Source organism: Podarcis gaigeae (assembly GCF_964106915.1).
Source record: "Podarcis gaigeae genome assembly, chromosome: 7".
NCBI lineage: Eukaryota > Metazoa > Chordata > Lepidosauria > Squamata > Lacertidae > Podarcis > Podarcis gaigeae.
Genome location: NC_139683.1, coordinates 52,913,427 through 52,930,880, shown reverse-complemented (window position 1 = coordinate 52,930,880; position 17,454 = coordinate 52,913,427). Strand labels below are relative to the sequence as shown.

At 42.7% G+C, this 17,454-nt stretch overlaps 1 protein-coding gene across 1 annotated transcript in view; it reads right to left on the bottom strand.

Annotated features, from left to right (window-relative positions):
• Positions 1-16,742, bottom strand: part of DOK6 (docking protein 6) — a 170,623-nt gene extending 153,881 nt beyond the window's left edge. Inside the window, exon 1 of the mRNA XM_083747021.1 lies at positions 15,958-16,742. Coding sequence (XP_083603147.1) covers positions 15,958-16,023 — 66 coding nt within the window. The 5' untranslated portion in view covers positions 16,024-16,742. The remainder of the gene's footprint in view (positions 1-15,957) is intronic.
• Positions 16,743-17,454: the final 712 nt, after the last annotated feature.

Genomic DNA, 17,454 nt, shown 5'->3' with positions numbered 1-17,454 from the left:
AAATCTTTCAACAAAGCTTTCCAACAGAGTAGCAGTTGAAAAGTTCAAAGTTAAAGGAAGACTTTTCTTACTGAAAATCAGAGGTGCTTTTATTGTTTTAAAACAATTTAAGTTAAAAAACATTTCATCAATAGTGAAGACTCACTATTAATTGACTACATTCATTTAACTTAAACTTCCATTGATTTTCTTTTGATTAGACAATGAAGTCCCAAAGAGTTGTATTACACCATGGAGAACTGTTCAAATAATTACCTTCAGCCAGAAGAAATAGTCATTAATTAGGGTCAGAATATATTAAAATATTATACAATATTGATTCATCTTTGCTTCCCAACTTTCTCTCACCTTTCTTAACAAAGGTGGTTGGGAGGTGGAGATAGAAAGTCTTATAATAAAAGAACACAAACAACAGAGTTCTCTACTATGATCAGTACTATTTAACCACAGTCCAGGGCAGTGTTAAGGAACTCCTTTCAACCCAAGGACAGCATTTCTGTGTCTGGCCAGAGGACACATGCATAAATAGCCAGAACAACAAATGTGCAGTATTCTAGTTGCTACACAACCACACTATCCTCCACCCAGGCAAGTGGGAAGCATGATCAAAAGTTCAATGATACATTACAGTCCTGGGGAAATACTTAAGGAGGGTGTGGAGCAGGGCTGGTGAGGAGTGTGGCCTGGGGAGAGTTCTGATTCTCCCCACACGTTAGTTTTAAATGTGGACTGATTAATTAGCTTGACTTCTTTTTCACACAAAAATCCATGTAGAACGAATTCAATCATTGTTTCATCTATAGCTGCATTGGAATAGGACCTGCTTCAGAAATTATTTCTTTACTCAAACATTAACCTGATGGTTCATGTCAGTTGCATAGCACCTGCCCTGTAATTCAACTGTTATAGCCTTCCAGGCATAGAGGCTGCATCTTGGCTTATCTATATCCTTTTGTCAAGGATGCATAGGACTGGGAGAAAAGCATGCAAAAGCATGCATAGGATTGGGAGAAAAGCATGCAAAAAGTGCCGGTGATGCAGTCACTATCAGCACAAGTGCTGCACAAGCATACTGGTCAAGTATGACGCCCTTTACAGTATCCTACAGGATAAATCCAACTAAGTCATACACCAAGTAAACTGACTGAAATCAATCAACTTGACTAACTTAAGTCTATTGATTTCAGTGCATCTAAGTCTTAGTTGGACAGAACCCTAATAGTCTTTCAAGGCAGCTGTAACCAGTATGGTCAAAACAAGCCAGAAGTGGTCACATTTAAGATTCTAAATATAGACAGAGTTGTCCCCATGTGCTAGGACTGAATCTAGCCTTGCTAGAAACCACACAAATAACAAGTTTCCACATGGCAGTTAAATTGTCAAGTAATTTATCAGATTGGGCTGATACAATGGCTCTTTTTCCTGTCTTGGGCTGAATCTACACCTGGGAAAAATGCTATAAAGTAGATTGTTTTAAGAAAAGAAAAGAAACCCCTATGTAAAATCACATAGACAAAGGTTTTTTGCTCTACAGCACCATCTAGTGTTGTATCTTTACAATGGAGTTACAACGATATAACTGACAGAGTGTATAGCCTTTGACTCTAGAATCTAAATATCCACAGTATTCTTTACAAATCTCCTTGCATTTTGCCATAACAAACAGACCAATAAGTTAATTTTATTTGAGATACACATACACACACAACTTTATTTCTAGCTATAATTCTAGAATAATGCCTAGAAGGCAGGCAAACTATGCTAACAAAAGCTGCAATTTTGAATAAAACATGCAAGCATAATTAATGTTGACATATTGAAAGGGACATCTATTTAACACTGGTTAAATTATTTTCTTGCTTACAGATAACAAAAGAACAGATGTTGGAACAGTAAGATTGTCATAATGTGACATCGCTGGAATACTTTTGATATGCAAGAAGTTTCATGTGGCTGATGGGCAGCTCCAAAGGCATGACACTACAAGTCTTTATGCATAGACACTGCAACTCATTTGACTACACATCTGTAGCAATAAAGAGATCAGGACTCACTCATCCACCAAGACAGACAGAACATTTGCCCTAGGCATGGCTCCTGCAATTGGTGCTCAGCAGTCAGTTGATGCGCCATTGTTCAGACAATGTTAAAAGATATTCTGACTGCTTGGCACCATATACATCTTCAGCTACTTCCAAGTCGCACACGAGCAGCTTTAGCCATGCCCTTCTTTTGCCAGCAAATGTTCAGATTGCATCACTGTTTGCTTTTTATAAAATGACAGTGTTTGTGCATGCGTGTAAACACACAAATGGTAGTCAATAATCGCTGGAGCTCCATGCAAAGCCATAAAAGAGGCAATTCTCAGGCTCCAGTGACTTGACCGCAGACTCCTTAAAGGTAAAGGTAACGGTACCCCTGCCCGTACGGGCCAGTCTTGACAGACTCTAGGGTTGTGCGCTCATCTCACTCTATAGGCCGGGAGCCAGCGCTGTCCGCAGACACTTCTGGGTCACGTGGCCAGCGTGACAAGCTGCATCTGGCGAGCCAGCGCAGCACAAGGAAACGCCGTTTACCTTCCCGCTGGTAAGCAGTCCCTATTTATCTACTTGCACCCGGGGGTGCTTTCGAACTGCTAGGTTGGCAGGCGCTGGGACCGAACGATGGGAGCGCACCATGCGATCGGCAAGTCCTAGGTGCTGAGGTTTAACCCACAGTGCCACCCGCGTCCCACAGACTCCTTAGATGCCTCCTAATATGCTTTTCTCAGAGCGCTCCCCACAGCTTCAAACACCATTCAGTAGAAAAAGCCAGTGGATGCAGACAAAGGTAGTGACCCTTTTACGGAACAGGAGGAGGGGCTTACATTTTGACTGCCTAACTCATAGACAAAGCTCTGCCAGTTGCTCCAAGATAATTACTGAGAGAACTTGCATTTTCTGCCTCAGTTCTAGGATCAGTGAATGTAATCTGAAACCAGCAACTTGGTCCTAATCCAAGGTCCTGGCCTTGCCTTACTTTCCCATTTATTCCAAAGCCCCATATCTACAAATCACTATGTGGCTTGATCCTCGGTTTTCTCTTGGTGGTGGACATCACTATGTACTCAGGATAGCAATTCCTGTATCCGATGAAGTGTACTGTAGTCTATGAAAGATTATAATAGGCTATAATAAACTTGTGGATTTTTTAAAAGATACTTTAAGACTTTTTGTTTTATTGTTGCAAGAAATGAAATTAGCTTCATGTGGAATTTTACCTTTATCCTTAATTCAATCCATGAAACTGCTTCTGCTTAACACAAACATATCCAACCAGTTACATCAACTGGCTGCCTTGTGGGGTCTGCCGGAATGAGTTTCATCCACTTTCTGCATGTGGCGAAACAGCCACATTGTGAGCAACACAAACATTTTGAGTATGGATTGAGGGGGGCGTCTGTGGTAACTTTTGTTTTCAGGGTTTTGGGTTTTTTAAAGCATAAAGTGCTACACAATTGCACATCAAATGCAGTAGGGAAACTCCATAAAACCTCTATGCAAAATAAATTAAGGAAAGAACGTTGCAAGACCCAGAAACCAAATGATTTGCATTTGCTCACTGTACTTATAATGTTGCTAAAAGTCTAAGCACACAGACTATCAGTCCTCTAGGTTTCATGGTAATGGGCAACACCACATTCAGCTACATAGCAATACAAGCAGCAATAACAAAGAGCAGACAATTTTGTGGGGCTGTAAACTCCACTCAGAGACACCTATGTCAGTATCTATTTCAATCTCTGCCCAAACACACCTTTTACCATCTGAGCAGGCACCTGCATGTTTAGCCACAGGTTTGAACAGCAAGGCATGATGTCAGTCCATGGATTGCACATTATTAGGTGCTTGCCCCATGATTGCTACTCTGACTGAACATTTAGATAACCCTAGAGGTATGTATACTCTAAAAACCAATCCAGGAATCCAAGCACCAAAGAAACCCAAATTGCTTCAAGCAGCCTCTAATCATAATTGCAAGTCAGCTTTGCTTTTTGAACATTCACGAGACTGTGTTTTTCTGCACAGATTTACAGCAACAGAAAACCACCCTGCAAGATCTCAAAATCCCAGAGATTTGGCAGGCCTTTACTAGGAACTGGGTCTATGGTATGGTAGGCCCTGTCTTGTGGCACTCCTTGTTAATGGAGGAGTTGGTAGGAGTCATCCCTGCTTGCTTTCAGACATCTCAAAAAGACTTTCTAAACCTGAAAGTATTTGACAACCAGCTTTTACTCAAGTGTTTGCCATTTTTACTCTAGTATCGTGTGCATATTTAAATAATAAAAAAATAAAAAAATCACACCCAGATCAACCATACAAAGCTGTGGTTAAGGAAATTCCCCAGTTAATCACATGATCCAAGCACACAAAACCATAGATGGATTATCCTCCAGATATTGCTCCTTTCATAATAGTTGCTGAAACATCCAGCATGACATAAGTTAAAGACCGGAGATTGTGCTGCATCTGATTTCACTCCTGTCAATCAAGAACTCTTTACACTAACAGACAGCAGCCTGGAAGCCACTTCCACATATGCTCCAGGGGCATGGATGTAAATACCATGACCACATGGACAGGGTCAATCAGGCTTCTCCTCCTCACATAATCGGAACTCCGCCAGGAGGAAAATAAATTTATTCACCAACGAGCTGCTTTAAACATATGATTATAACCATAGAGAGTCTGCTCCGATACTGCTGGGAGCACATGCAAATACGCCTCAGTCAGCATTTTTTTTAAAAAAAAAAATTCAGCAAGAAAATAACAGCACTCAGATTTCAAAAGAATAGGCTATGATTTACTGACAAATGCCTTGGAATGTAATTACACTGCATATGGTGTATTAGTCTATGGTAAAACTAGGGACAACCTTTTCATTGGCAAAATGAGACTCCTTCACATGGTGCCTGCTATTCCACAACCAGCCAACAAATTGTAACTTTAAAACTTCCCCCCTAACATTAAGCATCATTTGTCACTGCCGCAATGCCAAAGGCACTTTCATGACCATCCCACCCAGAATGCTTCTCTCTGAGGAAAGACTCTCTAGGTCTAGCCTACAGTGATGCAGAGAGGGATAAGACACAGGTGAAGCACCTCACTAGGTGTAGCTGCTACACTAAAGCAGCAGCAGCAAAAACTGAAGGAGGGAGCACTGCTGTCATCATGATGAAGAAATGAGAGGTGTCGGTAGTAAGAGATACAAAGGAGTGGGGTGACCCCTTGGTAAAATCTAATTTACTGACCAATCACTGCCTTTTACTAGGCCTACAGGATTGTTGTATTCGTTTTAATAATTCTCCGTAAATGAAAGCAGCAGGAGGACTTACTCAAAACTCAGTGACATTTGCCTCTAGGGATAACACTTTCACTCAGCATGCCAATAAAAAGAAAAGTTGTGAGGCAGCTGGCATACAGAAGTAAATAATCAAATATTTCTTACTACTTTTAACTAACAGCTTGAATTTTTTGCGTTCTTCTAGGGAACGATAGCTTCAATAATGCCCTGAATTTTTAGAGCTTTGTGTACAACAATCCAAGGACTCCAATCCCAGCAAAGGAATTTTAAATCTGAAAGCAAAGCTTACAACTCAGTAAATTTATGTAGCAGTAGGGGATGGAGGAGAAATTAGATTCAGTTCACATTTAAAGGTGCACCACCCTAGTTCACACTTACTGAAATACAGGCATTCTTCAAAATCCACACTTTCCCTAATTTTCAAGTGCCGTTCTCCAGCCAAGTAATGTGTACAAAAATGCATATATTGGGGTACAGTGTTCTTGCATATATTGATGAAGATATGAAACTGCATTTTTGTATGTTAGGGGAAATTGCTATGCAAAACTGAGTATATTGAGCAAAACTGCATACAAACATACGATTGCTAGAAAAAATCTGCACTAAAATCCTGCTGGGTTTTCTTGAGGACTTTAAAAAAAAAATGTATACTTATGTAGAAATGTGGAGAAATGAACTTAAGATTGAAAAAATGAGAGAGAGAAGACAAAATGGACAGATCCCCGCCAATCGCCATAGGATTAATCAAACGTAAAACACATATACTCTCAAATCCTTCTGAGATTCCCATGGCAAACCCTCCAAGTGTCCCTATTTTTCAGGGACGTCCCTGATTTAGAGAAGCTGTCCTGGTTTCTGATTTGATCCCAGAATGTCCCACTTTTCTTTAGGATGTCCCTATTTTCATTGGAGAAATGTTGTCGAGTATGGAGTTATCCAGAGCCCTCTGAAGGCAATCCTGTATAGGGAAGTTGTTTTAATGTTTAATGTTTTATTATGTTTTTATATATGTTGGAAGCAGCCCAGAGTGCCTGGGGCAACCCAATAAGATGTGTGGGGTATAAATAATAAAATTATTGTTATAGAATGGGATGTCCCTATTTCCATTGGAGAAATGTTGGAGGGTATGCTACGAGTGCAACTTGATCCAGTAATCTGCTTCAGATATTTCTTTCAATTTTTATGGACCGCGCTTCTGGATTTCCTTTCATATGCTGGCTTCCAAAAGCTTTAAAACAAAACACTTAATGCTAAGTGCATAAAAGGGACTTCCTTGTCCAGATAATCTTCCCCGTTCACTTCTATGAAAAAAATCTACCTACAGAAAACAAACCTATGCAAGCAGCCATTGCTATCATAATTAGCATGGACTTCCACACATGCATAAGGCATCTGAGTGCATGTAACTCTTTGGAACAGGGCGTCTACCAACAAAGGCTAATATTTCAGAATATACTCTTGCATGTCGCTAAGGCAGATAGACATGTGAGCTGGTTTGCAATACAGTTGTACCTCCGTTTACGTAACCCTCTGGTTATGTAAACTTCAGGATGTGCGTGTGGCAAACCCGGAAGTATTTTACTGGGTTTTGCTGCTTCTGTGTATGCGCAGAAGCAGTCCTCAGGTTGCAGAAACCTTGGGTCCGGACCAGACCTCCGGTCCGGACCAGACCTCCGGACCGGATCCCATCCGCAAACGGAGGTACCACTGTACCCAATGTGAACCAGGCTCCCACCAGGTTCCCTTCAGTTTGCATCCATTTCAGTTTGTATTTATAACAATTGTTCATCGTATAACTGCTCTGAATTGTGGACAAATAGTATCAAGTTGTTCTTTAACTTTCCTTCTCCCTGTTGCAGGATAAGCCTATTTTCATTGAGTGTAGGATTAAAAATCCTCTGTCATTCCTGCTTTAGTTCTGCATGTTGGTATAACTGTTGGTAGGAGAAATGAACATTTGAAGTGGTACCTTGAAATTAATGTAATACTTTCAGTTTTAAATGCAGAGTTGGGTTTGAGTGGGAACATCTTTCAGTAGAAGGCTTTTAATCCTGGAGAACAGGGGTCCTCAAATGTTACCCCAGGAATCACTTGAAAATTGCTGAAGGCCTTGATAGAACACTTAATATTTTTTTCTGACTGTTGTAGCAATTGCAATGCACTGCGCTATATGATGTATGAGTTTTAACTGTGTTTTTTTCAGACACACCACAGATCCGTGGTATCCTCGAAGCAGAGGCTCCCACTGGCTGAAGGCAGGAAGAAGCATTTTTTGCTGTTTTTCTCTACAACGTTTCTGACGGTCTTACAGAACTGCAGACTAAATTTTCAGGGGGTGCAAGGGTCCGCAGGGGGAAATGGCAAAAGTTACCTCTCCCACCACAGGAAGAAACACTTGCATCCAAACATGGAGTAAAGAATTCAACAAGCTGTAAACCAAGGAATACCTACCATCTTGTCTTATATCCAAAAGATAGGTTTGTCCCATTTTCTCCAGAAGTGAGATATATAAATTAGAACAAAAAGAGGAAGTAAGTATATTAAGACTTCTATTAGCATTCAGTGGTTCCCCCCTAACTTGCTTTTCAGAAAGTTAACAATATTATTCCTTCAGTACTAGAACACTTTCACCCAAGTGATCATTTAACAGTCACTCCATGGGTTGCATTAGATCAGAAAACCTTTAATTTGATTCCCAGCCAAGGTTTACTCAACCATAAAGAAAGATGGAATATAACAAAAACACTGAAAGAATTTCTATAATGGATTGGCCACCTGCCTGAAAGAGAGCAAAAGCAGCTATGTTTTCTATGAGATTTATATTAAAACTTGCATGAGCCTTTGTGGGACTACTTTCCTCATATCTGCTTCACACAAAAAAATGTTGTCTGAACAAATGCATGGTATTAGAGGTAGAACTGTGTAGATTTGAGGATTGTTTTTATAGGTAAGCCATTCCTAAAATCATCTGAATGAAGTTCTGTATTCTTCAGCATTTGAAATGTGTTATGGAAATATAGGAAATTGCCTTATACAAAGTCCATTTAATTCAGTGTTGTCTGTACTGACAGCACTGGCTCTCCAAGGTTCAAGAGAGGCACCTTTCTCATTAGCCATTAATGCTGATGATTGAACCTGGCACACAACTTACCCATCAAAGTATGTGCTCTACCACCAAACGTCCCTCTTAAATTATCAAGGCAAATCAACACCAAGTTTCCATATGGTGTATAATGACATGGCTTCCCAATGCATTCTGAAACATTTACTGCCAAACATACTTCTCTGTCTATAGTTGCACACAGTGCTGATCTTGGGTCCTAAGGCTCAGGTTTCAGAGGGTTGTCTTCGGACCACCTGAATTAATGGCCTTTCCAGCACCTGGGGAGACTGAATCAGCTCCTTATTTCCAACAATTCCATTTTCTAACACATTCACACTCACACTGTGCTGGTCCAAGACATTTTGGAGTCTGAAGTGTCCAATTATTCTACTCTGTTAGGGCTGACACTAGAAAAAGTCATGCTGAACTTGACACCAGTTCCTGCCTTCATCCACCCTTCCATCATGGTGCTCTATGGCAGGGCAAATCCTGCATACACATATATCAGGTGAAGAGTGAGAACAATATTTAAGCTTTCCCTTCCTCTCATCATTTTTCACATCACTGATTGCTGGTTATTACTGGCCATCTATTAGATCTTCAGAATTGCCTAGTGCTGCTTCCTTTAAAAGAAAAACAGTTACATTCACATAATAATCACACTGGATGGTGGAGAGAGGAATATAATTTTTCCAGTGTTCTATGCCCTTTTAATATGTGGGGTTTTTTTGCGGGGGTGTATTTGGTTGTTGTTTTTGTTTTGATTATATATTTTGTGGTTTTATATTTTGATTTTGTTCTGTGAACTTCCCAGAGACCTCCGGGTATAGACCGGTATATAAATACAATAAATAATAATACAGTGGTACCTCGGGTTACATACGCTTCAGGTTACACACACTTCAGGTTACAGACTCCGCTAGCCCAGAAATAGTGCTTCAGGTTAAGAACTTTGCTTCAGGATGAGAACAGAAATCGTGCTCCAGCGGCACGGCAGCAGCGGGAGGCCCCCATTAGCTAAAGTGGTCCTTCAGGTTAAGAACAGTTTCAGGTTAAGTACGGACCTCCGGAACGTATTAAGTACTTAACCCGAGGTACCACTGTAATAATGTTATGGCAGCTGTTTGGAAACTGTACTGGGGATGGCATAATATCTCCTCAATAGAAGTGTTATCTAGGTGAAAGGTATCCAGACTGCCCAAAAAAATAAACAAATAAATAAATAAGAATTATGCTTTGATGGACCCTGAGAGTCATTGCATAGCTTTAACTTGTTCCAGTTCAAACATGTTGTTGCTTTCAGACATTACAAATTAGCCCTTCATTCAATTAGATCGTAACCGCCACTGGCAAAAATGTTCATTCACATTACAATGCCTCTTTGCCAATTTCTCTTCTACACCCATTAACATAAATGGTATAAATACATTCGAAGGTAGCTCAAGCATTGTGTACAAAATATACTTTATACAGAACCATTACTTTTATTGTTGATTGTATGGGCTTAAGCACCAAAGATACAGATTTCTCTGATTGGCCCACCGATTGGCATCATTGCCACCTGTTAACAAAAGACTTTGGGGGTTGGCCTTTGCGCTTTTGGTTATGGCCTCCTTCACAGTTTGTGTGTTTGTGTCTGCATGTGCACGTGCGCGCGCGCGCACACACACACACACAACTACATATAGAGAATGGGATCTCAAAATTCCAACTTGCAACAGAAATCTCTGTACTCTTTCAAAAGCTTTACAAGTCCTAATACATCACTATTTTCCATCACACGAAAAAGGTAGTATCATGATGAGTAAAGAAATATTGAGCATACCCCAAATATTTCCTCTGTGCCAATGTCATATCTAGTTTCAATATAAAGCATTATCAGATTTATTTCCCTTATTGTATGAAGCATGAAAAATTCTTGCTTCCCAATAAGGTTTTCTGTGTTCCATTGTTCTACTGAACTAATGTCATCCTGTCCTGGCATCAAGCAGCAATAATACTAACCTTCTAAGGCCTGCTGAGATTTAGTGATTACTTCCCAAGACATTGTTTGACACTGCCATTCAACTTAAAACATTATTTTGGGGGGTGGTGTCTATCCACCCAAAGAGCATGAGGGAACCTTTCTACCTTGATTTAAGCTGCTTAAAAACACACACATTCATGTCAGCTGTACCGCAATAGTCTGTAATTGGGATTCCAACAACCCCACTGTGTTCTCTCAGAATTAACAGCCCTGTCAAGATAGCGAAATGTTCCAAAGGTCAATTTATGATTATTCTTCCCTTAGCCTTGAACACCCTTTCTGCAAAGAAAAGCACAGCTTCCAGGGCAAAGATAATATATATTAGCACTGTGATAAGCTTCTAGCCACTTGTAGAATTTTAAATTTCACATGGCCTCTCTCTTATCTCTTTCGGAAGGGGAACACATTCATATAAATATATAAGACACAGTCCCTCGAGATAACAGTTTCAGCTTAAGCATGCAGTTTGCTGTATGTTATATGTTCTCCTCATGTAGAGCAGGGAAATATTAAAAGTGGTTATATAAAAGAAATTGCTGCTTTGCTGGGCACACTGGAGCCAGGTTGTAAATTAAATCTTCTGATTGATTCTAAATCAGTACCCCCAAAATATAGAATTATTAAAAATGAACTAGCATTTTCAGCATATTTCCACTGTGCCAATTCCTACCCTGGAGTAGGGATGGAAGCACTTTGAAGTCTGAAAGCCTGAATAATGCTGGTCTGTGTTATAATAATGGACATTTGGAAGGTACTGTACCAGAAAGCCAGTTGCTAAAAGTCAACAACTGCACATAATGCTTAATATTGATGCAGAGAAGAATGAGTAACACCCACAACTACACACCAACTCAAGTTTTCTGATATCATCTGATTCCCTCAACATATTACCCCTGATTGAGAGTTCCTGATAGCCAGAGGAATTGACAAAAAGGTCCATAGTCATAGGTGGAGAAAGAAAAACATTCTTGATCACAGCTGATAACACAAAAATAACCAGATTAACTAATGAATATATCATTAAATGTTACTTTCACTCCAGTAAGGTTCTTTGCTCCTAGGGCAACTGTTTCCAAACCGTATATTCTTAATACTGTAAAACCCTTCTTGGTGCGTATTTAATTTAGCAAAGGCTGGTTGGATGTTCAACATTGATGGCACATCCAATGGTCATTTGACCCACATGATCAGCACTGCTGACAGGTGCTGACCCAATGTTCTAGGACACATCCACAGTGGCAGATGAAACACTACTATACATTATCAACATTATATTATTTATTTAAGTATTAAGTCCATTTATCTATTGCATTTTGTCCTCAAATCTCAAAGCTGTTTACCAGAAGGAAAATCAAATTGAAGTACATAGACGTACAACAATCACAACTTCAATCGAACAAAATGCAGATACATAAACACACAATGTCCACATTCATAATCATAACCATAACCATATCTATACAACTAAGATCAGACAAAATTACTATGCAGAATGACACAAACACCAAACCAAAAGAATATTTCAACCCACATATACTCACTAAACATGTATATCCTTCCTGCAACAGATCACTGCCAAACATATAAAACATGCAAGACTGTGCAATGAACCACAAAATACTTCCCTCCCACCTCTCACCCGGGACAGGTTCAGTTTGGGACCAGAGCAGGCCCTTTGTATAAGGGGTATAAAACTCCTACCATCAAATAACTCTCAACAACATGATTGTACCTCACATGGTACTGAACAAAACCCACCTACAAATGTGGACCATTTCACTTCCATGACAGTACAGCAGACAACACATAGTGGTCCCCTAAACGTATTGAGCAGCAGTTGTGACTTGCATTTCCCTTTCTGTATAGGAGTACTTGTACCTCAGAAAAAGTAGTGACTGCATTTCCTATTCACATGTTCCTCATTTGGCAAAAAGAAGCTGAATTTGCTACACGCAAGTCTGTGCAGTTATGTTTCTAGAAGATAAATAAATTAAGAGGCTTACAGTAACACCATGGACTTTACCTGCAACGGAAACTGGATGTGTAAGAACAGAAGAAACAGTAGCATGGGAATCTTTAGTGTAGTTAGAGTATGGAATGTAGCAAGGAACTTATTTATTAGGAACATCTGTGAATACCATGTAGCCATGAGTTGGTATATACATTATAACCTTATATATTATAACTGGGCTGATTAGTGATGACATTTGTATTTGAAAATTACAATTCTGCATGTTTTACAAGGTTTTAAGTAGAAAAGTCTCATTCAGATTGTGTGTGTGTGTTGTAGTGAAGGACAGCTGCGGAGAGAGCCTATCTACAATAGTGTCCCCAAAACACATTCCTTCCAGTACAAAGCTAACAGAAAAGGATTTCATCATAAAACAGCCAAGCCAACTCAAATGGTAGTCATTCAGCAAAAGACTAAGAAAAACAGTTGGATGCAAAAGTGAACCTTTCCTTTCAAGATTAATCGCCTTTGACCATCATAAACCACCTTCAAAATCAAAACCAGTATGCTGGAGAGGGTACACCTCCACAGGCACATACCTCCACATGTGGTGGGAGTGCCCCAAAATCCAACTATTCTGGACAACAGCCATACGAGAAATATATAAAATAACTAAGCAAGTATTAGAAATCACCCCAGAATTGGCCCTACTAAATATCTTCCAAGACAATAATGCCCATTTACACCACAAAGAACTCATAACCCACCTACTTTCAGCTTTCAGAAACACCATAACCAGACACTGGAGAGACCTGTCAGGAGTAAGCATGGACCAATGGTACCAAATAGTATGGGAAACAGCCTTACTAGAAAAATTAACCAATAAACTGAAACTGATATGGGAACAAACAAAAGAAGATGCCTTCACCCCAGTATGGCTCCCCTTTATCACATACACAGCCCAGCAAGACTGACAAAAATCCACCAACAGCATACAAATCAATATGGCTAACTTGATCCAAAACACCCACCCACCCCACTCACACATGAAAACAAAGATCACCACAGCCAATCACAAACAACCAACCACACCTTAGGCCAACCCCAACCTCTCGCACCACCAAAGGAACACTAGTGAATAGCAGAGAACCTGCACAAGCGACGCTGGCACAAAACCCCACATATATTAAGTAAAATAGAAACATCGCCATCCGACCCCACCCCCACTCACCTTCCCCCCTCCACCTTTCCCTCCTTTTTCTTCCTAATGTCTCAACAAATGAAACTGATCTGTAAAAAATGATACTTGGAGAGAGAAAAGAGAGAGAGATTGCACATACTTTTGTAAACCAATAAAACCTTCAATAAAAATACTTTTTTTAAAAAAAAAACCAAAACCAGTAAGCTTAGTGAGCAGGAGGTGGCAATTGTTTATCAAGACTTGTTTATTAAAGTGTGTTACATTCTTCCCCATCAGATAAAAGGAGGGAAGCAGCAGCAAAGAACACAGATAAAATAAAAAGGAGACGTCATGTGGGTGTTAGTACATAAGAAGACCTTTGCTGAATCAGACCAAGGCCCATCTACTCCAGCAGCCATTTCCCACAATGGTCAATCTGCTAGGCTTGCAAGACATGAGGGCAAGAGACTTGTCTCACTATTGTTCCCCAAGATTGACAAACAGAGCACTGTACCACTGATCCTGGTGGCAGCATATAACCATAATGACTAGCAGTGTTTCATAGTACAGCTCTCCACTCATAGCATTAGTGACCACTAAGATGTCAGACAGATGTTTACATGACTTCCAAAGCAAGCAGCTTTCCAGGTATCACAATATTTCCTTGGTTTTAATTGTACTGCTGTTGTTTTCCTTTTGGCACAGGCTAATATCCTAATCGCCTGGCTCAGGACTGGTTCTGTCCGTGGTATCGTATCAAATCTCAGTGTATTGCTCTCAAACTATAAGCCTAATTAAACTTTAAATCAGAGGTTCATTGCACGGTTTCCACATTTGCCTTCAAGCTGGTCAATACTCCTTTTTCTTCCTAACAAATTTCTAATTATTATTATTATTATTAAAGAGGTTCTTACTTTAGAGCAAAACCAGACAGTTATCATTACTACTTTTTGGAACTGTGATAGTATCTGCCAGCTCCTAGGCAAGAAGTAAGATTTCTAAAGCATGTGTGAATGTTGAAAGTTAGGCAAGTACTTCTACCAATAATTATCTCAACATTCTCATACACCTTTCCAGGTGATTCCAACCTTTTGTCTGAAGCCAACCTTGCCTCCAAAAAGCTCTGAGATTGGTCAGTTGTCTAGTCACAGGGGACAGCAGCATCCATCACTGTGCCAACTCTCCTGTCCATCTGCTCAATGTACCATTATTCTTTTGCCTAGTCTAGCTAAGTCTGTATCCTCTCCACCAATACTAAATCAAGCATTCAACTCAAAAGATGTTTTCTACCTACCATCATCACCTGTGTGCCACTCTACTCAGCAGCTACTTTTGCCTATTTTGTCTACCTTTCCTCCTACTTCTAGGCCGCTAGGAGCTATTTTGAAACCTGTAGACTTTTCAGAGCTTTTTTTCTGACAGAGTGCCTTCGAACACACCTTTCAACGCAATGCATCCAACACGCACTGTACAACAGGCACAAAGTTAACACAGTGCCGGGAGCTTCGACACAGCCACAATTTCAACCTGTTATAGATTTCAGCTGAATCGGAAAGAAGGTGAGCCAGGGCTTGGGGAAAATGCTTAAAGGGAACGATGCCCTTCTCCCCTGTTTGCGGGAAAGGCAGCCACGCCACGCCACAGCAGGGGTAGGGGAGTGGTGTGTGATTAACAGCACAATCCTCCACATGTTGACTCAGATCCAAGTCTCGCTGTGCTCAGTGTGACTTACTCCTTAGTCGTTAGGCTTGCTGCCTATAAAGGTGGCGGAAACGAGTTTAACAGGTGATGGGTTTCCATCGTCTCTCCGCTTATGCGCGCAGGTACTCTTTCTAATACAGACGAGATCGGTTGTGGGCAGCGACAGCTATTCCCGATGGGCTTCTTCCCACTAAACAGGCTGCAACCCTATAAACACCCTCAACTGGGAGTCCTGCGCCTCTGAAATCTGCTGCGTCTACTCCCGAGTAAACGCGGACAGGGATCGAGCCGCACCGCCCGGGAGCGCGATGATCGCCTCCACCTCGGCAGGCAGGCAAGCAAGCGGGCAAACACGCACGGGAGGCAAACAATAGTCGAGAGCAGCAGCAGCAGCAGCAGCTCCATCCAAGCGCGCCTGCTGCTGCCAGCAGCCGAGGAGCCGCCGAGCCATCCCCGCACACCCACCCGCCCGCCCGACCCCCCACGCCGCCTGCCAAAGCACCGCCGCAGGAACGACAGCGGGCTGCTGGCTCGCAGCGCCGCCTTGACCAAGCGATCCCCACCTCCAACTCCGCCGCCCAGGCGCTGACAGACAAGAGCGAGGGCGAAAAGGGGGGAACAAAGCAAGCGCGCGCGCGCCAGGCGCCACTCACCCCGAGCTTCCTGCTGCGGATTTTCACATAGCCTTGCTTGACTATGTCGTTAAAGTTGGAGGCCATGGCCGGGGCGAGCCGGCTGCGGCGTCCCAGCTCCGTGCGCGGGCTCGTCTCCTCTCTCGCCGCCTTCTCCTCCTCTCCTCTCCAGCTGCTGCTGCTGCTGCGGAGCGCCTTTGGCCGCCGGCTCGCGAGGAGCCTCTGACATCCAGGCGGCACTGGCGGCCGAGCGGCTCCTTTTGCGCGTGCCGGGCACGCCGTGGCCCAGCGCAGCCCGCCCCTCCCTCCCTCCTGCGGGGCGCCACGCGCAGCCCGAGAACTGCCAGGAGCGGAGGAGCGGGCGGCTCTTTCTAGCCAAGCGCGAGCAGACGGGGAGAGGCTCTTGTCGCGCCGTTGCCTGGAGCAGCCAGGGGAAGAGGACTGCTGCTGCTGCTGCCGCCGCTGTTGCTGCTTCTCCGGCTCTTCCGCCAGCTCTCCTCTCCCCCTCCCCGGCTATTGCTTCTCTGCCGGCACCCGGAGGCTGTGGAGCTGCTCGCGCCGCCGCGCCATCCCCCCTACAGCGCGAGCGGGGAGAGGGAGGGGGAGGGGTTCCCGCGCGCTCCCTCCCTCTTGCTCCCGCCTCACACCTCAGCTCCCCAACAACGCCAGACGAGGCGGGCGGGCAGGGGAAATGTCCGCCGCTCCCATTCCCACGCTCGCTTTCTTCCCTGGCACGCCAGCTAGCCAGCCAGCCTCCTCTTTTTTCGACGCCAAGGCTGGGCTCCTCCCGAGGTACCTTGTCCTCCCCTTCCCCCCGGGGGCGGCGGCATTTCTCCATCCAGTTGAGAAGCACGAAGGACCCTTCACCCCACCTGGCTTCTGAGGGGTGTGTGCGAGAGAGAGATTTCTGCATAAAAGAGGCAAAGCCAATCCTTTTCTTTCCACCTGTGCGTCCAGTGCTGCGAGAGTCGCACGCAGGTGTTGCTGCTGTTAGAAAAGTGCAGCTGAGGGGCACAACCCAACCCTAGATTATGTTTGCTGTGAGCAGTAAGTCTCACTGGGTTTCCGCAGAACTTACTCTCTAGAAAGGAAGTTTTGAGTAGGAGCCGAAAGATCCCATCCCATGGACACCTTCGCAAGCAAGCCCCATTGACTATATAATAAGGCTTCCTTCTGAATAATGGCACAGCACTGCACCAGTAGGCTCCTAGGAATGGACATACTCCAGAGTACAGCAGACATGTGCTGAGAAAGAGATGTGTTGTGTTCTTATCTACACATCTTTACTTGGAAATAATCCCCATTCAGTTGGGGGGGGGGGCTACTCCGACCTAAGTAGGCACAGGATTACAGCCTTTATTTCTTGCAACTGCAAGGAGAAACCCAAGGGTCCAGCTTACAGACTATCCATAGGCATCTGCTTCACTGCTGGGGGTGGGGGAGGATGCTGAACTTTATAGACCATTGATTGGATCCAGCAAGACACTTCTTAGGTTCTGAAAGATGCAAAAAAAAAAA